Source organism: Syngnathus scovelli, chromosome 7, assembly GCF_024217435.2.
Source record: "Syngnathus scovelli strain Florida chromosome 7, RoL_Ssco_1.2, whole genome shotgun sequence".
Classification (NCBI taxonomy): domain Eukaryota; kingdom Metazoa; phylum Chordata; class Actinopteri; order Syngnathiformes; family Syngnathidae; genus Syngnathus; species Syngnathus scovelli.
This window is the reverse complement of record NC_090853.1, coordinates 8364202-8384256: the sequence shown is the minus strand read 5'-3', so window position 1 is coordinate 8384256 and position 20055 is coordinate 8364202. Positions and strand designations below refer to the sequence as shown.

Genomic DNA, 20055 nt, shown 5'->3' with positions numbered 1-20055 from the left:
ATATCTGAATAGGAATAGGAAAATAGGAGAGAATAAGAATAATCTCACAATTGCCTATCATACGTCAAATTACAAACTATTGATCTTTTCAAACTGTATGAAAAGACCGTCTCACATTAATTAGTGGATGATTCATCCTTAATGTTTCAGAGAAAATGAGAAGCGTAGATTTATTTGCTACACGTCACTTGCTTTTGCAGTTGCAGATCTTGAGCCTGTGTCATGGCGCCTTTCGGTTTCAGTATGACTTCTGGTTTTTATGTTGACTATATCTGGTCCGTGAGATGTTTGGAGATTTCACTTCTTCAAAATTGCCCCATCCGTCCGTCCGACCGACCGTCCTTCCATCCATCCATTCATTTTCTGACCCACTTATCTTAACTGGCGCATATTTCTGCCAGAGCCTGTCTGTAAGTATAGTGGAAACACAAAAAAAGCTCTCCGTGTGGTTTCATACACCCTCTGTAACACTACTACCCCACAAAAAAACAAAACAAAAAAAATCACACATTGATGTCATTGACAGTTTTACACTTTGTGGAGTCACACCATTACCCCTATTTCCTCTAATTCACCCCTAGTTCCTCTAATTTACCACATGCACGTAAGCACGCACACACGCACACACATGCACGCACGCACGCACACACGCACACACACTGTTTTGGGTCAATTTAGGAAAAGTCACCAAATTTCACTTTCAAAGAATAACATTAAATGTATTTCTTATTCCTGTCATAAAATTTCCCTTGACCGTAGGCTCAAAGTGAATGCTACTGTATATTTTCCAGCCTTTTCTGTTCAGTTAAAAATAAGGGATTTGATATCTTGAGGACACACAAGTATAAGTAAAACTTGGATAACCTTTTTAATTCTGTGTGTAAGAAGAAACATGCATGAACGCAAACGTTTGTAAAAAGACAGTGATACAAATATACCACAAGGAGGCAGTAATGCATCTATACTGCCATCAATTTTTATACTGCTTGTCCTGTTAGGAGGAGGAAGTGGAGCAGGGGTTACCAACTTGGTAACCAAGCAGCACAACTCCAGCTTGCAGGAATAAGCTATCTAATGGAAAGGGTCATTAAAAAATGTAAAAAGAAATTTAAAAAAGAAATTGCCAAGATTTACATTTTGAAAAAGTGTTGTTTTGAAATGTTTTGATTTCCTACCTCGTTAGACCAAATTTGCTATTTTAGAAGTGCGCAAACAGGAAACTATGCATTAATCAATTCAAATTGATTTTGAAAAATGCTTACTGCTGCAATTGCAGAAGCATGTGTTTTACATGCTTCACAAGCATTGCAACTTTCAATAAGATTTTCAAAATATAACGCACCTTGTCCTCAGCTCTTTTAGTTTTCTACACGAATAGTTTGCATGGTTCAAGTTTAAGTCACTGGCATCAGCTGTTGCGGTTTTTGGCTTTTTAAAACACAAGCTAAGCTGCTACATGCTGATGCTGTTGTTGTCTTGACTTGGCCAGTACAGTAAAGCAGATTCAAGCCAATTATTTCTCTAGCAGTGAAGGCCCTGATGAAGTTAACAAGGAAACTGACTGTGCGCATGATTGGTTTAGGGATTCATGGAGCCTTAAGGACATGGAGAATTGTAAACTAACTTGCACTTAGAAAAAGAAAAAAGAATGTGAGATACAGGAGATTAACTACTGCAGAGCAGCAGATAATATTCCCACAAGTCAGCTGCCAATCCCTCGCATAAGGGCTCAGGTATTGCACTTGCATTTTCAAGGTGAATTAATTAATAAACAGCAAATGAGTAGGTGAGTCGTGTGTTGAAACCTGCACCCACGCACATATGTTAATTCTGAAATCAAGGCCAGAGATGAAAAAAAAAAGTAATATAACACCCCAACGTCTGGAGCTAGCGGTTTTGCCGACCTATTTTGGAAAAAGAAAATGTATATACCAGGACCTGGAACACACTGCATTGTAATTTTGTTATCAATCACTGTGTAATCAACAGCATGTATGTAATTAATGCATGCACATAAATTGTGCATGAACACGTGTGAACAGTTATAGGGGCTCCTATGTAAATGCAACACACAAACAGCTCCATGTACACACATATGGAAACGTCTTAACGCTGAATTCTTAATGACCAAGCCAATCAAATTTGCCTAATGAGACATCTGGCTTTTTGCCTGCATGTTGATGTCAAGCACTGAAACAGCTGGCAACACACACACACATGCTCACGCACACTCACAAGCAAAGGCAAAATTTAAGGATGTGTTAAAAGGAGAATTAGACCAGCACATCGTCTCACACGGTAGCGCCACCATATATTTCAAATGCAATATATTATGCATACATGAGTGTGTGTACAAAAATCTTCACCAAGTTCATAAATTAGATATAGGACTGTGTGTGTGTGTGCGTGCGTGCGTGCGTGTGTGCGTGCGTGCGTGTGTGTGTGTGTGTGTGTGTGTGTGTGTGTGTGTGTGTGTGTGTGTGTGTGTGTGTGTGTGTGTGTGTGTGTGTGTGTGTGTGTGTGTGCGTGTGTGCGTGTGTGTGTGTGTGTGTGTGTGTGTGTGTGTGAGAGAGAGAGTGCAAAAAAGGGAGGGGGTTAACACAGATGGCTGTGGCCTGAGGCATCTGAGGTACTGCAGCAAGATCATGAAGACTGCAAAACACACATCTGTGTGTGCGTGTGCACACTTAGAAACCTTTACTGTAAAGAAGGCAACGGTTCATCACAAATAAATGAAACTCAATGGGTGACGGAAAATCCACCTTTTTTTGCAAACTAATAAAATCATAAATTCATCAAATTAGAAATCAATTCAGGAAATTATTACACATTTACCTGTACACCAAAAAGGGTGATTTTAATATCAGGCCTCCAGGTTACCACAAGGTGTCAGCACCAAAGCAATATTTCTCAATCATAAGCAACATGTAGTATGTTTTTTCCTCACCAAGTCTGCCACTGGCAATGAGAGCATTCGTAAAAAGCTAACAGATAGTGAGCATTTATCTAATAGGCAGACCAGTGAAATTTAGTTTTGTTCAATCTCCTCAATTTTATTATTATTTTATCGTTTTATTTCAGTGTTTGCATGAAATTAAATCATATGGATTCAGATAAATTTTAATAATCCATTTATTTCTATATCTAGCTGATTTTGTTTTGTGCAACCGCTTAACAAAATAAAAATGAGTAAATTCAACCCGTAATTTTTTTTCAGTGTAGTTACATTAGAGGTTGATGTGTAACTTTCACACATAAAACATACATGAGTCCATTTCTACTGTGACCTTTCAACGGCTGTCACCGTCCGACAGCTTGCCCCTGTCACGTGCACGCGCACACACAATAAAACATGTGGTTTGCTTTGGAACCCTCCTGCCTGCGCTTTTTCAATCTTCTCTACATTTCCCTCCTTTATGCCTTTTTTCTCCATTCCCAGCTGCATTCTTCTCTTCCTTTTGTCTTTCCCTCTACCTCCCACTCCCCTATTTACACCCTCCTCTCCTACTTGCTGAACTCTTGACAGGTGTGTAATTGAATGATTAATGACCAACAGAGTACCCCCTGTACACACACACACACACACACACACACACACACACACACACACACACACACATGCACATTTGTATGCCCTCAGACATCGGCCATGCACGTTACACACAGACATTTGTTTGTTATCAAACAGGCCATTGCTAAGCGTAAACCAATGACGGAACATCATTGGCGATTAGTAAATGTTTCTGCACAATCAGTGAAATATAGTACTAATATATATTTTTGTTTTCTTTTTTTGTTTTCTTTTTCACATTTGTTTACAAGTGAACCTGAGTTCAGTGAGTTCTATTCCTAAATATTTTCTTCTACATTTTATAGCAATTGCAGCCACATTGTAAAAACCATCAATGTCTTGAATTTAAAATATATATATATTTTATTTCTGCACGTACTTTGTGAATTAGATGCTTTCATTTTGCTATCATTTAGTGAATTTGGCCCTGAGTGAGGACAGTGTGTAAGGCAGGGACAAGGAAAAATGAAAAGTATAGGGGCACTGAGGTCAGGACCTTGGAAGCAGGGAGAACAGTCATTTCCTGTTGACCTCAGTTTGAACTGTAACCCTTGAACCCCCCTGCTGCTTCAGGCCCTGCTGGGGGGCAGGGTGAGGTCCAAGGGGGGTATTCAGGTTTGAGGGGTGAATGCATGTTTCTTTATGAGAGGAATAAGTGAGGATGTATGATGCTAGTGGGGCTTGATCTTCATCTTTTGTTACTGACGGCTATTGTCTGTCTCCTCTTCCACCTTGCTTGATTGAGTCAACTAAAAACAATGACTTAGTGTTATTGTTTATTTTCACACTTGGTCGGTGGACAGGGGCTACAGAGACCTAATTATATGAAAACAAACAGTAAAAGTCACTTTTGCTTTGGGTTGTGGTTCATACTACATCATTACATATCACAAAATAAGTGCGTGATCTAAATGGATGTACTACAAGAATGGAAGCAAGAGCAACCTTTTAGGGATTCATCCATTTTGTGTCATGGTTTGTTTATTTTGTTCAGGGTCTCGTTGGGGAGAAGCCGAACCCAGCTGAATAATGTGGCGACCATGATGAGCTCATCATCCACCTCACATGCACAAAAGGTACATGTCAAGAATAAGTGGCGATCCAAATCTGAGTCCTTTTAGTATTTATAGTTTTAATAGTAACTCAGATTAGAAAATACTACTTACATCGCAATCAATTGTGTGAGTGGTTGTTTTGGCAGGTCAGTGAGCTGTGTATATTTAGGGTAAATTGCTAAATTGATTTTGCAATTATAATAAGTTTCTACAGGTACATGAATATTTGTTTAACTATGAAAAGAACGATGACTTCATTTTTAATAATATACAGAGCTCCAAAAGTGTTCGTGCAGTATTTACAATTTAGAGCAGTTGTGCATTTGACAATTCTTTGCTTGCTTTTGGGGATATTAACAGTAAATTATTTTATCGTGAAACTTAATAATATACTTTGCATGTATTGGTTTTATGATTTCATCTTTAGTTTTACTTCATTATAATTAAAGTTCACTTTATTGAATGCAGCTTTTTTTTATTTACATTATTAGTTTTTTAAATTGCCAGGTTGTTTAAACACAGCAGTTCATTCATCCATCCATCCATTGTGTACAGTTTATCCTTAATGGGGTGTATTGGAGCTAATCCCAGCTAATTTTGGGCAAGAGGCGGGGGGAACACCGTTGCCAGCCAATTGCAGGGCACACACAGACAGACAACCATTTACACTCACACCTACAGGCAATCTCGTCTTCAATTAAAGGACCATGCATACATTGGGAATGTGGGAGGAAACTGAAGGAAAGAATTTGTTAGGTGAAACTGTTAGGTACAACCAAATGAAAAAAAAGAGACAGTGGATTAAATTGTTTTTAGGTTGAATAACTCAGAACACACTGAAAGATGACCCATCCACATGTGGTACAAAAAACATTTTAATTCTTTGACCATATCATTCATTCAGAAATATTTCAATACAGTCCGAGCAGAGCAGAGTTGATAGGGAGCAGAATGTTTAAAGTCCTTTGGCTGCAGCTCCCATCTCACTGCTGCGACACACAGCATGTATGCAAATGCTTAAAGAGCTTGTCTCATCAGTGTGTGTGTGTGTTTGTGTGTGTGTGTCTGTGCGCGCGTGCAACGGACACCTGTTGGCATATTAAGGAGGTCAGTGGTATGAGAGCGAGGCAGACTGGAAATCATTCATCGTGTTTTAGCGTCATGCTGAGGAAGAGCACTAAGATTTCAAACAAGCTTGTGTCAAACTGCAACTGCCATGAGTGGCTCACATAAATACAAAAATAGAATAAGTAAAAACTCAAATCAGCCTTAAATAAAGTGTGGGAAGGGTGTTTGTATGTGTTTTTCTTTTTTTTTTTAATCTGGGCAGTCACTTGTGCAGGAAGACAGAGCTTGAAGGCATGGTCACACATAGACTCGAGTCCCATCCGGTAATGTTGTCACGTAAAATCATGTCTGGTGATAAATATTGGTCTTGTCTCTTCCAGTGGTCCAACAACACGTACAGTGGGATATGAAGGTTAAAGCATTGGTCTCATCCACGGGGCACAGTGGAGATGATGGGAGCGGCGGAAGCACTTCTACTCGGAGAGAGGTATGGCTTAAACCAGTGTATGTGTTGTGTGTGCGAGAGCTACATTGAGGTCATTGTCTTTTGGTAGGGAATGTAAACTCAACTTGTTTTCTTTAAATAGTGTGTAGAAATCATCACACTCACAGAAACTCCCCCCACAGCTAGTGTGCATGGATGTCCAGTCCTTGTGCAAGGAGGGGCTCTGTAGGATGCGCGTGTGGCGGCGGGTGAAGCAGCATGGCGGCGTGCGGGTGTGGGCCCGGGTAGGGGTGGAGGGAAGGTCCTGGGTGGGCTGGGTAGGCTGCTTGGGACAGCAGAGCACTGGAGTAGTCCCCCTGCAGTGATGGCATTCCTTGAAGACCTGCTTGAGGGGGTAGAGAGGGTATGTGGGTCACTATTGGAGGACGCCCACCACAAGGATGTTTCAAATCAAATACAGGATCCTGCACTGGTGTAAAATGTGTGGAAAAAGGATACTGCTGAACATATATTTTCAATTATTACATAGCTCTTATGTTTGAAATTTTAGGCACAGTCTAAGATTATTGCTTGTCTTTTCCACATTTTTACAATGTTTTCAGTTGTAATGGGGTGTTCAATGTTTTTAAATTATATTGCTAAGTTTCGCATTGAGAATAGCAACTCATGCAGGTAGTCTGTTGCAAAATTTAAAACACTGAATTTTTTTTGCAATTCTGTTACTGTACCCAGAGTTACTACAACTACATTAGTATACAAACAAAATTAATTTGAACTTTTCCATTGTTAAGGGTTCATTCAGTCATATTTTTAAAAAGTTTTTCAGCTACTTGAAAATGGTTGACATGGAATGCAGCAAAATATATTTGACAAATACCTTATAAAAAGTGTACAAATAAAAAACACATGACAAAAAATATATATATAAAAGTAATGGTAAATGGTGGTACTTAAATTCTGGAATGACCAGTTTGTAGGTCTTTCCATTGGGTGGACTGTGGGTGTTTGCTTGCATACGTTCGTGTATGTGTGTGTGTGTGTGTGTGTGTGCGCGCACATGCATGTGCATGCCTCAAAGCCCTTTACTATAAATCAGCCCCTTCTAAACTGTGACCAACTAAAACTACTTAAATGTACTGTTTGACTGTGGGAAATCTAACACGATTAAATTGAATGAAAGGCATTTAAAGAAGAAGTATGCAGGCATCCCTTGAAAATGTAGGCTCTTAACTACAGTACACCAAGCTATGTACAAAATTATCCCTTGACCATAAATAATTTATTCCAAAGTGGTGAGGAAAAGAGTTTTCAGCAGCAGACCACAAAAGTGGCTACGGAGAATATTAAGACCACATTTTCTATTTGTCATCAACGCGTCTGTGATGGCGTAGTTAGTATACCTGCTGCTCGGAGGCTGAGGTGGGCTTGTCCATCAAGTCCGTAACCCCCAAGCGCTGCTCCCTCTGGGCTGTAGGGACCACCCTGACCTGCCAGACGATATAATATAAGCAACCTCAGTACACTGCCAAAAGGTTTTGTGGCCGGCCAACATTGGCTGACTTTAAAACACCAACCTGAGCGATTTGACTGGTCAATCATGGGCTGAACGATTCTCCTCCTGGCGTTGATGAACCTGAAACAAGAGAGTGCCGAGAGCATATAGGGGGTCCCGTTAATGAAGAAAAAGTCTGACCGAGGGACTGTTAACCTTTTCCCTTTTACAACCACTTAACCCTTTCAGAGGCTGGAGTAAATCAACGTTAGGCCTTAGCCTGTATTGATCGCCCTATGATAATTGATTGATCTGCATAGATGGACAACCCCCGTGTGCTTGTGTGCACGCGCGTGTGTCTACCTGTACGTACGTCGTACGTGGTTCCACAAATATATGAATGTTTGGAATGTGAATGTGGTTTGACTGTTAAACACAAACATAGCCTTTGAAAGAAGCTCTTTATTGGATAACAGACCATATTTAGTGAGTAAAAATTCAAAATTAATACCACTTTCAGAATTACGTGTTTTTCCTTAGCCAAGATTGTAAAGAAAAGACACATTTATAATAAAAGCAAAGTTTTAATTGATTGGACAAAAATTATATACCGTAATTTCCGGACTATAAGTCGCGGTTTTTTTCATAGTTTGGGTGGGGGGGCGACTTATACTCAGGAGCGACTTATATATGTTTTTTTTTCACAAATTTTTACTTGATCATTAAGACATCACTTACAAGTATAGTTGACCACTTCCCATGTTATTTTTAGTATAGTTGATCACTTCACATGCTTTTATTTCTTTATCTTGAACATATTCAAAACATAAAAAATAGAGAAAACATCAAATAAAGCAATTAACACTTTAAAGCACCATATCCAAGTCCACTGTCTGCTGTATGTACACTTGCTCCATTTTTGCTCCTCTTATATTTATTATTATTATTTATTATTATTTGTTTATTTATCATTTATTCAATACTCTTATTTATTCATTGTTAGTGCCTTCTTGGGGTTTTTTTGTGTTGCTTGTATGCATATGTGTACTATCTCACCGAGGGATAGTGGAAATGTAATTTCAATCTCTTTGTGTGTCTTAGTATATAAAAAAATATATCGACGATAAAGCAGACTTTGACTTTGATAAAACAACCAAAAAAAATTATATTTTCAGACGAAACTGGATGAGGGCGCTCTAAATTTTACCGTTGGCCGTGACTCATCAACTGGGTGGGCTTAAGAAAAATGGCACCAAAAAGAAACTCATATTTTGCAGGTTACAAACTTCAAGTTGTAAAATATGCAGCTGAAAACAGTAATCGAGCAGCAGAAAGAAAGTTTGGAGAACCATGATGTACCAATGGATTACTATTTCAAGTGACGTCAGTAGCGCGGCGCGCCGGTTGTTTACATACAAACGTGCCCACACAAGGACTACCATCATTAGCGGTGATCATTTCTAAGTGACACGGAGGACAAAGAGTTTGAAGGAATTAAGGATTTGGAGTGACATAGAAGGTTTGAAAAACTATTATGGCTTTTACGCACGCCCGGTCTCTACTGAGTCGGGGGCCGACGCTCGGCCGAGTGGCTGTCCGCTGAACGGTGCGCGGGGCTCGGACATGGCCATTACGCACGCCCGGTCCTATGCCATGGAGCTCTCGTGTCTGGAAGTCCACGCCGCCACACGCTTGGAAGTTTGTTTTGTTTAATAAAGAGCCGTATACCAAACCCACGTCTATCCTTGTACTTTGTTAACGCTACAATATAGTTATATACTAGATCTGTGGAATAAAGACGAGGCTGACGTCAGGGCGCACGCGCGGCGATGTTGACAAAGGACGAGGAATTTGACCGATGGATTTAATGGATTTAAAGTGCACGGATGGTTTGATAATATTATTGGCTTATATTATAGTTATTTGAAATATAGTTTATCTATCGTTATATGAGCCTGTGGAATATTTTGAAGTGCAAGCGCCCTCAGTCGCGCGCACCCATTGTTGACAAAGAACGATCGATGGATTTAATGAATTGGAGTGACACCGATGGTTTTATAAACATGTTATTCATGTAATAGTTGTCCTTAATCACTCTATATGTTACGTCAGGCCCGTTCTCAGCTCTTTGTTTGAGTTTGTCACGTTAGCATACCTATCGTTTAGCCTGTTGTTGCTATTTAATGAATTGGAGTGACACTGATGGTTTTATAAACATGTTATTCATGTAATAGTTGTCCTTAATCACTCTATATGTTACGTCAGGCCCGTTCTCAGCTCTTTGTTTGTGTTTGTCACGTTAGCATACCTATCGTTTAGCCTGTTGTTGCTATCGTTTAGCCTGTTGTTGCTCGTTCATGACTGTTTTTGGTGTGGGATTTTGTCGAATAAATTGCCCCCAAAATGCGACTTATACTCCGGAGCGACTTATATATGTTTTTTTTCACTTTTTGGGGCATTTTATGGCTGGTGCGACTTATACTCCGGAGCGACTTATAGTCCGGAAAATACGGTAGTCAAATCTTGAGTGCCTTGTAAAGGGTTAATAGAAAATGGGGATGCTGTGAATAATTTGCATATTGTGTATTGATTTGCTATTCAGTTTTATGAGGTTGGAGTGAGTCAATTTTACTGCAGCGTTGCTCCTGTAACAAAATGCTTAGTAGGATGTTTCATCTCCCTTTTAAATCGGCTTTATTTTTAGAATTCATTGCAGTCTCATAAAACGGCTGACTTTTATTTAATTCACCTTTACCAACAAAATCCCCTCAGTTGAGCTTTAAAAATCTGAAAAAAACAAAAAGCGGACCAAACTGGTTTTATAGTTTATGGCATTGATGTGGCACCCTGCGTTTGAGTAATGCCACTTAATATATTTAAACTTGGCCAAGTGATTATTGATAAACCGCAGCGCTCAAATGGTGGTATTGATTGGCAGTACACTGACCAGTTGTTGACCTGTAAGATGGTCAGCCCCGTGTCCTGTGACAGCTGCTTCTTCTGCTCCTCTGATGGGTACGGGTGCTGAAAGAGGACACAAGCAATTTCAAGCAAAAAAACAATACCACAAGGCAATTTTTATTATCACCATTATTTAAAAATGTAAGTCAATTTCATTGTCTCTACAACAGGAGGCTCTGTGGGCTAGTTACTGGAAGTTTTAGATTATTTGCAGAAAGAAGAGCAGTATGGGAAATCTCAGGCTAATTACCAATGACTTGGAATCAAAATTAACATCTGCGCTCCTATTTTCAACCTTTCAAGTCTGTGTGTGTGTGTGTGTGTGTGTGTGTGTGTGTGTGTGTGTGTGTGTGTGTTTGTGTCACGCGCACCCCCCCCTTCCACACACACACACATATGCATCAACACACACACACACACACACAATCGGAGGGAAGCAATATTTGACCTGCCTCATTTAGTCACTAATTACCAGCCTAACAACCTCGCTGACAATTACTCACCCCATTTATTTCACTTCCGCAATCATTCAGTTGCCAGCATATTCACATAATCACTTCATCCCCAGTTCTCCGTTTAATTTAACTGGCCTCCCTGATACACTCTCTAATATTTCTCGGCATGTCAGTAAAGCTGCACCTTTCGCCAATCGTCTTCTTATTTGCTCAAGCTCCACTCTCGGTGTTCTCGGTGAGCGATGATTAGCAGAAAAGGTCAAGCTAATGTCTCACTGTTAGATGCTGGAAGAGCCACGCTCTCATTATGTTTGTGGCCACTTTAGGGAAAATGCCTCTCTTCTTGTTGTTTCTTCTCTCTCTGTCAGACTCGTCCTCTTCTCCCGTGCTGGGGGAGGCCACGCCGGTGTCCAGACCATCGCCTGGAAGAGGACAAAGTATTGTGTAAGGTGTTGCTGTGTAAAAACTAACTCTAATGCCAACAACCCTCAAACATTAAGAATTTGTGTTGCAGGGCACCTGTATCGCTACAATTGTCCCCTGTGCTGTGTGAGGGCAGACCACAGGTGCCCGGGGTTCCCAACGGAGTGGCGGCACATTCATCCGGCTCTCGTAACCATGATGCATTCTGTGGAGACAGAGGGAGAGAACAAGGGTGAAAAGAGTGAGTCATAAAACCTTGAGCCATTAGGCAGACATATCTGGTTTTGCGTCATAGCTCACCTGTTCCGACAGACTGGTGCAGGATCCGTTAAAGTCCTCCATGTCGGACTTGGAGCCTCCCTCCCGTTCATCCAGGACCAAGTCCGTGGGCATTTTGCCCTTCAGACAGGTGATGTAACGGTGGCAGAAATTATCACATAGGTCATGCACCTAGAAGAAAGAAGACATGATCATTTTCAGGTGAACATTTAAAATTAATTTATGTTCTAGAGTGCCAGCCTTTGTTCGACTTCCTGGAGAAAACGCGGCTAAACACACACAAACAAGCTCGCCTAAGCAGGCAATTATTTGGCAAGCCAAGCTACAGAGACTCGTGCCGCCCCGTTCGTCATCAAAATGTAACGCATAATAGCAGGTGCCCGTGGTGATTATCTCACTTGGGAAATCTGTGTTGTTCAGCGACATATAGAAAGATAGGTTACTGCTTGTTAGTCCCTTCTCTAGGCATTAGAGCCTTTTTTCCCTTTGGAATTTCTCAAGACGGTTGGGGCGGGGGGGGATTAGTCGCAGCGAGTCACAGCTAGGTCATCATTTTTCGGTTACCAGTTTTAGTCCTCCATTTAAAAAAGGAGCGTTCAAGCAGTTGCTGCTGTCTACTAGTGTGGACTGAATGGGCGGCAATGACAGGGAGATGCCGCTATTTGGAGGGTAATGGCTCGCAACAACAGTGGAGAAAAAAATTAATTGGTTAATTTGTGGAACTTATTTCAAAATTTTGAATGATTGAATATGAACTGAACAAATGAGTGAATCAAAAAACCTTTTTGTCATGATTGATCTCATTCATTGATTGGGCTCAATAAAAACAGTACTAGAACTGTTTGCATTATTTATGTATTTTAAAACTAAAATGTTTGCTCTCCACTCATCTTAAATGAATCATCAACCAACCTTTTCTAACTCCAGTAAATGAAAGCGAAGAACTTGTATTGCTTGAATCATCTATGGAGAAAAGAAAGCTGATTATAGGTTCAACATATCATTACTACGCCTCCAAAAACATTTGACGTATCTTACCAAGTTGTCTAGTTCAGGATTGGAAGAAAATATTGGTTTCTCTGAACGAATCTGCAAAACAAAGCTCAAAATTAGTCACGCTTTTCTGTCATTGGCTCTCATAGCTGTCTCTCACCTGTTTAGCAAAAGCAGCAATGTCATCATTGAAGGATTCCGAGGAGCACACGTCGCTGTGACTTGTCATGCCAGGGAGGTGGGATGTGGCTGACAGGGAGGCGGAGTCTCGGGGAGAGCAGGTGGCAAGCTCACATTTTTCAAAAACTAAGGCCAGCAATGGGAACAATGGGTGACTGCGCACACACACACACAGGGGCAAACAGTTAACATACTTCACATCAACACAGTGACAGTTGACACACGGTGTGAACGCCAAACATTCACAAGAGGTTTAAGATGTCATTTTATAGCACAGAATTTCTGAAAGTGACAGCTGTAAACGTCGCGCAGGCTGAATGTTAATGTGCTTCACTTGTTGGGAACGCACCCATAGATTTGGTCCTTGTGGTGTTTGAGGGAGTCGGGGATGGCGGCTCCGTACTGAGGGGTTGGAAGTGTTCTGACATCATCCCCGTACACCCCCATCGACATGCCCTCCGTCCCCGAGTAGTGCACCAGGTCTTCATACTGGCAGGCAAAAGAAGACAAACAGAGGACACGTAAGACACTCATGAACATTTAGTGTATTTTTATATTAGTGGGAGAAAGGTTCCTTTTTATTAATTAAGGGCCTTATTTATTGAAAAAGTGCAAAAGTCTAAGGCCACCACTAACTTTTTAAATTATACTGTCACCATAATAAAAGAGTAGAAGAGTAGCGGGTTCCATTTAATTTTGCACATAAGGACACTTGCTTTATGTTACATATAAAAAATGAATGCACATTTTTCAGGGGAGGTCACGCTAATTGTCAATTTAACTTGAGAATGTTATTCTATTTTTGTGTGTTTTGCAAACAAGAAAATTGCATGTGGTTATTTAAACATTTCAACAATACACATCAATAATATCTTGGAATGACAAATGTAGCCTATTCCTCTACTACGTAAATTATTCTTTTAATGCTGTTTGTATTTGCTTGTACAAGACCAAAAGTGATTAGTCAATATTCAGGCATAGATATGTAAGTGTGGTACACATTAAATCTGCCCTGTTTTCGTCTCAAACGTCATGTTGTCTATAAGAAAAATATCTATCACAACCACAAACTACCATTCCAGGCAATGAGCAAAATAAAGCTTCATACTTTTTTTAAACAAAGCAATAATGTTTTTTTTATATCCACTTAACAGTAAGGCAAACGCTGCACTAATAAAAATCCAAGGTTACCAAAGAACTCATGCAATGAAATACCTGCTACTTTGTGCGCTGTGTAACCCTCAGGAAGCACCCACGAGACTTTTGAGAATGCGACGAGACAACAGAGAGGTTGAGGATCTAAAAAGTGAGGCTTTATAGCAGACTTGATTGGCCATGCAAAAACAGCCCTCATAACCCGCTGTGACTGCCTCACTGGGGTTTGCAATCATGCCCTGAAAATTTGTGGAATTGTGTGTACACACACATACACACATTCTCACACAAATAGAGCTGAAGCATCCCCTTAGCAGCACTTGCACACAAAGCATCATCAATATACCGTACATGTGCTCGGCTCCCTTGCTCCAGCCTCTCATCCTCCTTCTCTGCGTTAGTGAGCTCATTTGTGCTCCACTGCAGCTTCCCTCTCTAAGGCTGCACAGGTCAGCACATCTACTTTCCTTCCTGCTGGATTAAAGGGACTCCTGTCGTGGTCCCGTAGGGCACAACACCGACAGACAGCATCTGCTCCGTTGGCCCCAACACCTTCTTCTATACTTCAGTGTTATTTTAAACGCGCCGTAAAAGTTATGATCTGCTTCGTGTAGTTTATGTCTATGATGGATTATTCCCTGTGGCCGGCCACAAAGGTTATGATTTACCACAGAAGTGTGTGACTTTGCACACTGTGGTTGTAGCGGGTACAGCGAGGGCAGTGATCCCCTTACCTATATTAAAAAATATATAACATTGCCTGTCCATCCATTATCTGTGCCACTAACCCTGCCAGCCAGTCGCAGGGCATTGACTACAGACGTTTTAAATAAATAAATAAATAAATAAATAAATAGACAGCTAGATAAATAAATAGACAAAAAAATAAATGGATAAATAGACAAATAAATAAATATGCTTTTTTTTGCCGTCATCTGTAGCTGGCTCAAACAATAAAACAGACTATAAACACTCACCAGCGACAACATACGTACATGTGTGGTAAAAAAATAAAATAAAATACTGACGCTGTCAGAAACCGACTGATGACGATGGTGTTTATAAATGTTTGTCGGCGTTTAGGACTGGATTGCGTAATACACAGAGGTCTTTACAATATGTTGGTAATCTTAATCAGACCGCCAATATATTGGGAGCGGCTCTTGGTAGAATGCAAGAATTTTCAGTGTCACTTCAAACTACAAGCGCTGCAAGAAATGCATGTAAATTAATATATTACTTTGCAGTGTCAATCAAAACTGAGCTGGGTTGTTTTCAAGGGTAGACTTTTTGATAGTCCTTGAATCGGATCCCAGCAGATTATGCAACTGGTCATAATGGTAAATATGGCCTTAAATTCTTTTCGTGACCATTTCTGCAGGTTCCACATTTGCCATATTGCATGACTTCACTGGTCCATCTGGACGTCACCCAAAATAAAGTCCACTTTGGGAACCAGTGCACTGTCCTAAACGGCTGATCAAATTGGTATATTTCATAGTCCCATATGGCCACCGGGATCACAGAAAGCACCTGCTCTGAGGCCCTGGTCCGAGACACCTTCTAGTTTTATGGAGGTTGGCTATTAACACAATCACCGCTATCGGATTGCGCCTCTCTTTTACGCATGACCCCGATCGGGTTTCGGTGCGTCAAGCGGATCAAAGCGCAAAGCTCAAGATGACAAATTCCGTGAATTTCCCCCTTTTTAAGTCGCAGAGCTGACAAATGGGCTACAAAAGGCAAGACAGCATTTTCATTGCAAGATGTAATTGTGTTATTTTAACAGATAATGGGGCTCTATAAGATTCAGCCGGCGGCGGATGGAATCCGCTGTAATTCCATCTCAGAGAACTTTGTTTTTATTCAACATTAACACTTTGTTTAGCTTAAACGCTTAAATAAAAGCAACTTCTTTTGTTTGCGGCAAATAAAGAAGAAATTATGTGTCTATAAATTCTAAGCTGCGGAATGGCTTCTGGAATTGAAATGTTTTTACAATGATGTGCTTTGATGTATTTGCAATTACGTCTAATTTTGGGTGAACATTTTTGTCAACTTTTCAGGCGTTTTCATTTGGCTACTTCTCATTTTAAAAGTTGTTGAATAGTAATGCCTCGGAGTTAAACGAATGAACAATTATTGAAATTTATGCATGTCAACAATTCTAAAAGCTTCTTATGTTCCAGAAAATTAGGATGGGTTGTTCCAAAAGACAACAACAGAACTTTTCAAAAATTATACAATTCTTTGAAAAAAAAAAACACAGACTACCAATTTTAAAATTTCTACATAATAAAATGATTTTCTGAAGAAGTGGGCGGCAAAGGGACTAAAAATAAAGGTTGCTATTGGACTCTGGTGGTCATCTTGACCTTAACTAATGATGTTCAGTGACAGCAAAACCAACAGCAGTTTACAAACTAGCTCACACTTCTAAAAAAAAATTTGAATGTCCAGTGTGTGTGCGTGCGTGCATGCGTGTGTCCATCTCTAATTGCTCCCCTCCTCAGTGAGGTCTCAGCCTGCAGCCTCACTTCTCCTGCTCCATGCCTCTGAATCAGTGTAGCAAAAAAAGTGACCTACTTACCGAGTTGAACAGCCGCCCCGCTCTCCTCCTTTAATGACCCACACTATCTAACCCCTGTGTGCATTTCCCATAGTCGCTCAACCAACATTGTATTTTCACAAAGGGGAAAACATCCAACATAACCAACTGCATCCTCACAACCTTAAAAGTTCAACTATGGTTTGCTATCATAATGTTTTATCATAACACCCGAAAGCCAAATTTGCAGTTGCTTCGGTCAGCACACCTCAGGTTCACTGGGCCTTTAAATACTGTAGTAGGAATTACATTCTAATTAAGTTTTCACATGCAACCGTTTCCAGTGTTGGTGCAGCTCACTGAACATGAGTAAATGAAATAAAAACACACACAGTAGTGAGTGAGAGCTTGGACATACCCTCTTCTCCATGCGACTCGCCAGTCAGTCCTTCCCCAAGATGATGATGCACTGCCCGGCTACAGTCCAGCAGTCTCAGCCTCCGTGCCCTGGTAGAAATTGAACACACTTTTCAGTGTTTACAATGAGACATTCAGTAGCAGCTCGTGTGCTTTGCAGTCACTGCATTTGCATTTTATAGCAGTTACGGAGAAAGATGGCATTTTGAGCTCGTAAATAAAGACATATAGCATCCAGAGGGGGTTCACAATGTGCACAGTGGCAATAAACGCTTCTATAGCCTAAATGCTATAAAAGGCTACTACAGGAGAATGCACTAAAAATTATAGCAATATATTAAATATCCCACCTAAACGAAAATATCTCCTAGTAGTGTTCGAGTCGTGTTTTAAGTCCAGAGAGCAGCGGCTGCTTGTAGATCCTCGCCTCCGCCTGGTGCGCCTCTCGCTCCGGCTACAAGCGGATCGGGATGCTCGCTGCTGTCGGGAAGAAGGGAAGGGTCCAAAAGAGACGGGGAGCTTCCAAAGACAGTGTCCGCGCAGCGTGCGGCGACAGGCTGCAAAATGTCACGGGTGGCAATGAGCGATTGTGTTTTCAGTCTCAAGAAGAGAGGAAGGAGGAGGAGGAGGAGGAGGAGGAGGCGTGATGATGGTGGCGGTGTGCGGGAAGGTTTTGGAGGGTCAATACGCGACGGGGTCTCTTGCTCCCCCTCTCCTCCAATCCCTCCGCCTCTTCCTCTCCCTCGTTTACTCCTCCTGCTTATCACGCCAGAGAAGACCCCACACTCGTTTTCTTTTCTTTTTTTTTAATGGCGTCCTCTACAAAATAACTCCTTTCTTGTAAACCTTGCGCCGAGACGCATGCTCACTTTAACATGAGAGATGCAGTTAAGATACTTTAATTATTTTTCTAATAAATGATGCATGCATCACATTAAAAAATTATGCAATCTGACATGTTTTTTGTGCTCGAGGGTCTTTAGTTTAAAGGCTAATTAAGGAGCTAATTGCGATAAAGGTTGGCGTGCATCGTATGTCATAAATAAAGTTAGAGTGCGCTCCGTGACGTGGAATTTAACGGCCGATAATAGCTTTCAAAGTGTTTTATTGTCCGCATATATTCTGAAGTGAACAGCCTTGTGACTCAGCCCAAAGTCGCCGGCTACTCCCCCCTTAATGGTGTGAATGTTTTATGTTCATTTAAAACAGGGGGGGGGGAAAAAGATCTCACCCACGTGGTTAAAAAATGGTCTTGTGTTGTTAATGACACGTCAGTAACATAATAATTATTCAAAACGTCCCTCTTTGCTGGGTCCTGCTGCGAGGGGCCAACAGGCTGCTGCACTTCAATCGGCGGCCCGTCCAGAAGCTCCATGGGCGGCACGGAGCTCGAGCGTGCATGTGGCCGCTTTTTGAGAACCCGAAAGGTTCTTAGCTCTGCATGGTGCTGGTTTTCCTGGGGGGGTTGATCACAGCCCCCCGACCCCTCCTACACGGAGGCGATGATACTGACACTAAAGGCTAGAAAAGTTAACATTGAAGCAAAAGGATTAACCCCATCGCAATCTGCTCGAGGTTCGAGTGCGATGCGTTTGAAATTTCAAGGCACCTTCATGTTTTTTGTCCTGTCTTTCTGTTTCTAGAAAATTGTTATTTCCAGTTTGAGTAACCATGTAGATCACTTTAATTAACATCCCAAGCACTCAAAAGTAAAGAGGTTTTTTTTTTCATCACATCCGTGCGTGTGGGACAACACTTCCTTTTACATGTTAATGAGACATTTGTTGATAAGTTTGTGCTGAAAGTTAAAACGCGACACCAACGTCAATTTAAGATTTTTTTTCATGCAAAAATCGGAATTCTAAAAAATCTGATGTTTCATCAGTCAAATTAATGGTGTGAGAAACATTAAACAAATAACAGGTATTAGTTTGTTCTGGACACTACGCCTATTTTTTGAGATTATTCCTTCACCCATGGTTCCCCTCAAATTGTCATTATGACTAAAAACATGCAAATGTATGAATAAAACAACCAGTTGATGGATAGTTTATAAATCATAAATCAATTCAAAGTTTGTTCAACCATTGTTTAATTTATCTTAAAAAAGTGGGGTTTTACTGACTGTGAATCCATGCAAATGTAAGCATAAAACAACCAATTGATGGATAGTTTATAAATCATGAATCAATTTAAAGTTTGTTCAACCTTTGTCTATCTTTTAAAAAAATGGGGTTGGTTTAAAAAAAAATGCTTGCAATATCCTCCAACCAGTCAAAGTGAAAAGACCTTGCAATGGACAGCAACTTGATTTGCTTTAGTGGGCCACATAAAATAATGTAGCTGGCCAGATGTGGCACCCAGGCCTTGAGTTTGACACCTGCTCTTTAGATTACATGTCACATAAGTGTTTATTCAACAATGTTAAATATTGTGGTTGCAGTTCGCAATGGTTGTAGTTTGCAGTACATCAGATATGTTGATAATAATTTAGTTCTGTAGCTTGTTCAGTTGAGAAGGTGAAACGGTTACACCGTTTTAAAGTAGAAGTACAAAAAAAATCCTTGGCATTGAATTGAGAAATGTTGACTTTGTAAAGGCGATAATATAGCTCAAGATTTAATCTGTAGTTTGTGCAAGTGTATGTAACAATTTTGTGATCCATGAGATATATAAACATGCAATAAACTTGTACACTTACTGTATATACTGACAACTTGAGGAAATGTGGTTATGTGATGTTCTATAGTACTGAAAAAATGATCTAAAGTGCTTCCACAATTAACATTTTTAATGAAGCTCTAAATGGAATGCAACTTATTTGAAGTTAATCAAAATAATTTGTGTTTGTCAGTGCTATCAAGTTTCTTGACATTAATTCGTGCTTGCGTTTTGATGTCAGTTCATTGCAATTGAAATGTTGGACTGTTAGGCTAGTGTTGCTAAATATCATAACAATTTCAAACTCCTTTTTGAGCATGTGTCATAGTAGACAGTTACTAAATACAGCCCA

At 40.4% G+C, this 20055-nt stretch overlaps 1 protein-coding gene and 1 long non-coding RNA gene across 5 annotated transcripts; one reads left to right on the top strand and one right to left on the bottom strand.

The window, feature by feature from the left end:
* Positions 1-3855: 3855 nt before the first annotated feature.
* On the top strand, positions 3856-6117 carry LOC137840452 (uncharacterized). The gene is made up of 2 exons (XR_011087110.1): positions 3856-4647; positions 6075-6117. It is a non-coding gene; the product is annotated as an uncharacterized lncRNA (long non-coding RNA).
* On the bottom strand, positions 5484-18287 carry meis3 (myeloid ecotropic viral integration site 3). Of its 4 annotated transcripts, none has more exons than XM_049725574.2 (13): positions 17393-18287; positions 17044-17132; positions 13272-13411; positions 12903-13077; positions 12788-12838; positions 12662-12712; positions 11771-11920; positions 11567-11675; positions 11324-11469; positions 10579-10655; positions 7714-7772; positions 7540-7626; positions 5484-6521 (listed from the first exon to the last, which is right to left on the bottom strand). In XM_049725574.2, exons 2-13 carry the CDS (start codon positions 17053-17055, stop codon positions 6322-6324), a joined length of 1257 nt encoding a protein of 418 aa, XP_049581531.1. In that variant the 5' UTR covers positions 17056-17132; positions 17393-18287; the 3' UTR covers positions 5484-6321. The 4 variants fall into 4 exon arrangements, with proteins under 4 accessions (XP_049581531.1, XP_049581529.1, XP_068507458.1 ...); XM_049725572.1 differs by having other exon boundaries at positions 5484-6524; positions 17393-18286; XM_068651357.1 differs by lacking the exons at positions 17044-17132; positions 17393-18287 and having other exon boundaries at positions 5484-6524; positions 13272-13462.
* Between the last annotated feature and the right edge of the window lie 1768 nt (positions 18288-20055).

Bases quoted from the DNA above. Each gene is read 5' to 3' on its own strand.
- meis3 (XM_068651357.1), bottom strand. From the start codon at position 13,462: ATGTTCATGAGTGTCTTACGTGTCCTCTGTTTGTCTTCTTTTGCCTGC. The intron at 11,921-12,661 runs GTTGGTTGATGA...TCTTTCTTCTAG, and splicing joins ATTTACTGGAGTTAGAAAAG to GTGCATGACCTATGTGATAA. The intron at 11,470-11,566 runs GTGCCCTGCAAC...GTCCTCTTCCAG, and splicing joins GGACAATTGTAGCGATACAG to GCGATGGTCTGGACACCGGC.